We start from the raw sequence: 7074 nt of genomic DNA on the forward strand, positions 1-7074 counted from the left end.
ATGTATATTGTATATAGAAAATCTTTTGATTCATTTTAACCCTTTTTCATAAGTTCAGTTCAGTTGAAAGTTAGTTTGCTGTGGAAAATATTATATTGTTGGCATGATGATAGATTTATATAGATTACAATGGATTGCGCTTTTTGGCCACAGTACAGATGCAAACATGCGAAATTATACCATGGCACCCTGATAGAAATTCTCAACATTGTATGTTTAGATAAGGCTTCAAGTTCTTTTGCTATTTAATGACAATACGTCGTAAGGACGTAACTAAAACTTTGAAATCGAGTTTTGAATAATCATACATTTAAATGACTTTGACACTTGCAGATTTACAGATAGAGATACTTGCCATCTAGCGATGGATGCCATAATTATTACAGTGGAAGAGAAAGAAAACTGGTCTAAGCTTCTTTTTTGAAAATATTTAATTGTTATTTTCAAGGCATTTAAATGGAGCTAATATATCTAACATAATCGAGACAAAAAACTCTTCAAAAACAAGTCTATTTTAAAAAATCCAAATGGTTATGTTTTATTAATCATGTTGAAAATGTCTACTAGGGTTCATCATACATTTTTCATTGACAAAAATTTCGAAAGTATACAAGAACCTTATGTAAAAAACACTGATTAGTTTTTCATTCAGCGTATACAACAATTTCGTCAATAGATTCGCGCTTTCTACTCGGCGATTAGTTTAGTCAAACTATTTTTTAGAAAAATAGTCAAACGATTCTGAAACTTTTCTAATTGCAGTCGAGTTCAATTGCTTTATCGGCTGACTCGGCATAAGTAACAAGTGACTTAATACATTTCTCTAACGCATTACAACTAAAAAAAAGTATAATTATTCTCGGGTAATGCTTACTTCTAACGGTATAAAAAGACTGTACAAAAAAATAAATTCAACAGCTCTCGTTATTACAACTATATAGTTTAAAGTTCAGCCTAATTAGCCTAAGCGTTCGTTTTCGTGCTTTATCATTATTTTTATTTTATCACTTTCAAGTAGAGCCCCTGATTTTCGCTCATATGCAATGGCAATACTGCTTGTATCCCTCGTCCAGGCATCTCGCGCTGTGCCCGTACAGATTGATGCGGCTCACTTGCTCGTCCAGAATCGTCCAGTTGCCGGGCTCGTAATACTTGATGGTGGTCTCGAACTGGCCACCGCCCGGCATCACCTCCAGCAGGTAAAACAGCTTCAGATAGTCCTTGTCGCTCTCGTCGCGCTCCAAGTCCACGATCTCGCTCACTCGGATTATTCGCTTCAGCCTCATCTTGGCGCACTTCCTCTTGCCCTTCTTCGTCTTGTATTTCTTCACGAGGTCATCTATGTGCTCGACGAACTGATGCGCTCCCTCGATCACAACCTTGTCCTTCGGGTCCGCGGGTTTGAAACTCGTGCAGGTGCACCAGTGCGGCGCTATACCGGCGTCGGCGCAGCTTCTCACGTGCGGCACCGGCCTGAACAGCGTCGTGCACTTGGGACAGCCGCTGCTCGGCCCGGCCTGTCCTCCGGCACGCCCCAAGATATCCCGAAACGTCTCGTACAGATCGTAGGGCGACGTCAGTCGATTCTGATTCTGCCTCAATGCCGCGTACTCCTCGGGGTTGCCGAGCCTGAACCACTCGGGCAGCCACAGGTAGATGAACGGCAGCCTCTCCTCGTACCAGCCGACGAACGTGCCTCGGATGTCGCCGAATCGCATGCCGTGATCGCTCAGCGCGACGATCATCGTGTCGTTCATCACTCCCGCCGACTCCATGTCCAGGAGCTTGTCGAGGAAGTGGGCGTCGTAGGCCGACGGCCCGTTCATGTACTCGTGGCTGATGCTGTTGGTCCAGAAGAAGCCGAAGTAGGGAGTGGTGGGCGAGGTCGAGGAGAACGTTTTGGCGAACTCGACGCCGAAGTCGAAGATACGATCGACGGCGAGCTCGGGACCCGAGCAGTATCGGCTGTTGAAACGATTGACAGTTTTCAGGCGTTTTTCGGATGCCAGGATGTAGGGTCGCATGTAATAGTCCGTCGGAGGTTGGACGAATCCCAGCTGTAAAATATTTATAAATAGATTATAATAGGCTTAGTAAAAAAAATAATAATAATAATTTTCCTACCTTGAGATAGTTGAAAGTACTGATGGAGGCGTGATCCTCTCCGTAAGCCGTGACATATCCAGCATCCCGAAAATTGTACCATATCATCGAGCAATTGTCCAGACCGAACGAGGTCTTGGGCTTGCATCGGGCGTACGCCGTCGTCTGATTCTGTCCCGTGAGAAAAGCCATCAAATTGGGAAAGGTGTTGTCACCCATCTTGTTGTAGCCTCGCAATTCCAGCCAACCCCGCTCGTCGAAGAACTCCTTCGTAAGCAGCATCGTGCGATGGAAATTTAGCCGTGAGACGCTGTCTATTCCGAGCATGAGTACGCTAAGCGGACGCTTGTTGTTGTTGTTGTTGTTCGTCGTCGTTGTCAAGCCATCGTTGAAGCCTAGACGAGGATACCGATGATGCGTTTCGTTCAGGCGATCCTGGACGCGATCCAGACTCAGCACGGCGTGGACGTTCTCGTAGACGACGCCGTTGTTCGAGCGTTTAGGCACTTTGACTTTTCCCTTGACTTTGACTTCCGGGGACTTTTTGAGCTTCGCATTTCGACAGGTCACGCTGAGACTGTCGACGTAGCCGGGAACGACGAGCGTGTCCGTGAAATCCTCGCAGGCGCCGAGACTGCGAAGAAATGCATGAACAATTAATCAATGATACTTTTATAACTTCTATAGCAATCAACGAACGGATATTTAAAGATCCGCAGTCACGACCGAGCTCTAGGATAGAATTACAACGAGTCAATCTTCATTCTCTCGTTTACTTTCTATAAAAACGTCGAATGCGCACTATACTGCAAAGTTTTAAAATTGGTGCCGCCGTTTCGCGTCTGCAGTACTACTGCGGCAATGCGTCAAATTCAACCTAACGCGACTGTGTAGCAGCGGTTAAATTGCTTCGTTGTATCCGATACTTCCTAATAACCATGCGCGCACGTGTCTGGCATGATGAAACAAAAAATTATTTACAGAAAAGAATATCGATCTTGCTGATAGTGAACATTTTTCAATGTTGTGATGAAAAATTGTCGATCGTAAAATGTACTCTTTAGCATAGTTTATTTTTATCGATAACCGAGTATTTAATTAAGGTTTTCATCTTAAGTGCTGATAAATCGATATCAATTTTAATAAATATATACGCTACATTGATTTCATATACATCATACGCTCGCTATTTATATTTATTAACAATGATGTCAAGGTTGTATTCGTTACAGTGTAAAACGTGTTCGTAAAACAATTACATTATTGTACAAAACCTTCTGATAATTAACAAGTCGCAGTGATTATTTGTCAAAAGTGACTTGAAATGAACACAATGCTCGTTATAGTAAATTAATAAAGATCTCCATTCTCTGGCAAAAATGCTCAAAACTAATAATGATGTAATAACCAAAAACCTTTCCGTTCAACATTTTTTAAATATTTCAACATTGTCATTAACTTGCTTGTTTTTGGCGAATTTTTCGTCCTAATTATATTATAAATATTAAACGTAATTTTAAAAAACTGAAGATGACAATATTACTGTTCAAAAAAAATTCAAATCAGTTTTTCATTACTTAGTATAGTATACTACTTAAACCCTCTACCACTAGATGGCGAGTATTTTTATTTGTAAATCAGCAAGTGGCAAAGTGAAAATAACGTATAAGTCAAATAAATGTTTTAAAAAATGTTAACATGCGAGCATATTGTGTTAACGATCCTTTTTCAATAAATTTTTTCGTTAGCCAACAATTATCCATAAAATGTTGAGCATTTATACCAAGATTATGATTGATCGCGAAGAAAAATAAACGCAAGGTAAATTAAATATTATATCAGAACTAACCTGAATTTTGAATCGCAGTCCTTATCGAAGGCATACTTGTAGGTATCGCACGGTCGAATGATGGGAGCCCAACAGCACGATAGATTTTTATGATTTTTCGCCACTTTTGGATCAATAACTAAGAAGACACTTCCATTTGAACTTCGTTTGACGCTTGTCAACGCAGGTGTCGTTGAACATTTCACAAACTTTTCTCTTTTTACAAATTTTATAATCGATGGATCCAGTGGTTTTTTCGAAGCGATGTGGCATTTTGGATTCCAAACAAGATATCCTTCGACTATTTCTAATAATACGAAATTCATAATTAATATGCATTGATGCATTGGTGTTATCATTTCTATTTTTCTTATTTTTTGAGAATTCAAGATTTTTATTCTAATTTAAATTAAAACATTAATTATCAAAATTTTTGAAAAAAAATGTATTTACCAAGTAATTTTAAAAAAATGTTGAAAATTTCTCGTTTAACTTAAAATTATAAATAATATGACACATTTAAATTATGAAATTAAAAAAATGTAAGAGTATTAAAACACAAAGGTAAATTATTCAACTAAGGGAACAAAAGCAGTGGAAATTAAATGAGAGTCATTGAAACAATCTACTCGTGTAACCTCATTCATATAGATATGTAATTTCACACTAATTTTTATAATTGTATACAAAGGCGTCAACAACTGCGACGTTATTTTTGTTTTACTCACCATCGCTTGACACATTTTGTGCGTGCAGAGACAGATACTGTATTTTTTCATAATTCGGCTCGTTATCGGTAATCCAATACAGGGTTAAGATCAAAATGAAAGGCAGAAGTATCAATACGAAGCTTTGGGGTCGACCAAAGATGTCACTTATTTTCGGACATTTAGGTTTCCACATTCTTTGAAGTTATCCTTTGTCCCCTGTCATCATTATCATCAACTCCGACCGATGCAAGTATCTTTTATCGTTTTCCTCTTCCTCTGGCACCGCGACTTCTGTGATTCGCTTTAAAGAGATAACGTTTGCCACATTTTATTCGTTGCTTGCATAATTATAAAATTAATAGTGTAGTTTAATTGTTGGCATATTTTCTATGAATTAAGTATCGATTTATTACCGAAGACGAAGCTTCAATTCATAATTTTCCTATCTTTAATAAGTCATTTCGCAACAATGGAGAATGTACTTCATAATTGCTCTTCGAATTATAGCATCACCGATGTCGCAAATTTCAATAGAAAATTACTCACTTCAATAGATCTGGAAGATTAATATTTTACACTTCCATAAAGATAATGCGTATGACGCTTTCACGACTTTGAATTTTCATAATCGATAGTGTTATATGTACCATTCTAATCATGCGGCGATAAATTATCAAAGGAAATACGTTCTGTGCTCGGAAAATTTTCTATGTCGAATGCAATGAAAGTTTGAATCAAAGAATTAGTATTAAAATTATCATCATAAATGATTTTGTTTATCTAATTATAAAATCTATTCCAGTATTTAAATTTTACATTGAGCTCAAACTTTCTGAATTAAAAATTAAAGCGGAACACAGCAATTCAACATTAATATATCATCAATTTTCGAATCAATAGAAAACAAATCTGTCGCACAACGTAAAAAAATAATAGCCGCTAATTTTCATACGCGTACTGTAAGTCCACACGAAGGTCAATTTTTCGCGAAGTGGTTGTAAAGTAAAATCCATAATATCGAGTAGAAACATAGATATAAGATACGAGAGTTTAAAATAACGTCGCGACAAACATGACTGTCAACGTCGGGTTTGAAACAAGTTCAATAATATTTTTGATTCAACGAAATCCTTACCGAAAATAAAATCAAGACATACATAAACGCCGCATATAGAGCAATAAAAGCTATTTTTATGTCCGCGCGATAAAATTTTACGGATCTGTGTCACGAGAAAGTGCACACCAAAGTGCATAAGCAAAGCACTTCTGAAAAGCCGATTCGAGGATGTTGACTTCCGAATCAATTTCTCGTATTCACGTGTTCGTTTACAATTGAGACATGCTATACCCTATCAGCAGCAGCGCAAGCTCTCAATAAGCTCTACTTACTTACTAACCTGACAAGCTCGCGTGGGGTCAAAAGCTCCGCAGTCATCGCATATCACGTCGAATGCACGCACACACGGCTGAATTCACGCGCGAATATGATCGGACTTTGATTTCACGCCCACTTTTTATAGAATTTCGTCGTCGTTGCTGTCGTTGTAACAGCGAGAGGTCGTGCAAAATTAAAAAAAAAATAATATGTTTTCCGAGCTCTGTGCGCGAACACACACTTGCTCTGCAGTAGCAGCTGCACTCGGAAGCTAGACCAGAGTTCTCGTGATACTATAGCCAGCGGCAGCAGCAGCAGCAGCAACACACGACGCGCCGAATGCGCAAGACTAATACCGCTCTCTGCACTTCATCCCTTCCATTTTACCTTCTCCTCGCGCGGAGCGTATCATATCGTCGTCGTCGCGGTACCCCTCTGTTGCGCGAAACATACCTATGCGCGAAAAATGCAAGCTCAGCTTTATGGGAAACAACTCGCTGAGTAGAGGATAATGGAAACTTCTTGCTCGGCAAAAAGATTGATTTACAAAAATGAAGTTTCTCGAACGTTGATTAAATTTTTGAAGTCAATGTAAAATTTTGAAATGAATTTTCAAACCTACCCGCGTAAAAATTTTTTAGTCAGTTTTCAGGTTTTCTAAACTTTGACGCAACTTATACTCGATGCAAGTTTTTATAAGTTTGTCATTGAGACTCAGTGAAACGTTGGAGAAAAATGTTTTTGAAAAAACTTGCGAAAAATAACTTTGCAAAACATCGACTACATTTTCTCCATTTTTTTAAATTTTTGTAAAATTCGAAAAAAAATTACACTCCGGACTCGCGCAAACACTAATTCAAAAACAAATCCACACACATATTTTTTCATCGATTACAAGCCCTTTTTCTACGCTTACATCGACACATACACAAATCCGTTTGCACATGAACTTATCACCCAGTCACCCACGATTTTCTAAGCCTTGTCACGAACACCGAAACTCACACACCCTTCTGAAGACAAAAAAAAAATTAAGTCACTTTAATGAGGAATGATCT

The 7074-nt window shown here is 38.5% G+C and overlaps 1 protein-coding gene across 3 annotated transcripts; it reads right to left on the reverse strand.

Annotated features, from left to right (window-relative positions):
* Positions 1-416: 416 nt before the first annotated feature.
* Positions 417-6309, reverse strand: LOC106649564. 3 transcript variants are annotated; one of them, XM_014367017.2, is made up of 5 exons: positions 6039-6309; positions 4660-4942; positions 3953-4238; positions 2125-2737; positions 417-2057 (listed from the first exon to the last, which is right to left on the reverse strand). In XM_014367017.2, the coding sequence occupies exons 2-5, from the start codon at positions 4832-4834 to the stop codon at positions 1035-1037; spliced, it is 2097 nt and encodes a 698-aa protein (XP_014222503.1). In that variant the 5' UTR covers positions 4835-4942; positions 6039-6309; the 3' UTR covers positions 417-1034. The 3 variants fall into 3 exon arrangements, with proteins under 3 accessions (XP_014222503.1, XP_014222504.1, XP_014222506.1); XM_014367018.2 differs by having other exon boundaries at positions 6031-6309; XM_014367020.2 differs by lacking the exon at positions 6039-6309 and adding an exon at positions 5777-6002.
* Positions 6310-7074: the final 765 nt, after the last annotated feature.

The sequence above is a fragment of the Trichogramma pretiosum genome, unplaced genomic scaffold (assembly GCF_000599845.2).
Source record: "Trichogramma pretiosum strain Unisexual culture from Peru unplaced genomic scaffold, Tpre_2.0 scaffold132, whole genome shotgun sequence".
In the NCBI taxonomy this organism is placed as follows: Eukaryota; Metazoa; Arthropoda; class Insecta; order Hymenoptera; family Trichogrammatidae; genus Trichogramma; species Trichogramma pretiosum.

Excerpts from the sequence above, each read along its gene's own strand:
- LOC106649564 (XM_014367017.2), bottom strand. The coding sequence starts at position 4,834 with ATGTGGAAACCTAAATGTCCGAAAATAAGTGACATCTTTGGTCGACCC. Across the intron at positions 2,738-3,952 it reads GACTGCGATTCAAAATTCAG|TCTCGGCGCCTGCGAGGATT; the intron begins GTTAGTTCTGAT and ends ATTTCTTCGCAG. Across the intron at positions 2,058-2,124 it reads GTACTTTCAACTATCTCAAG|CTGGGATTCGTCCAACCTCC; the intron begins GTAGGAAAATTA and ends AATATTTTACAG.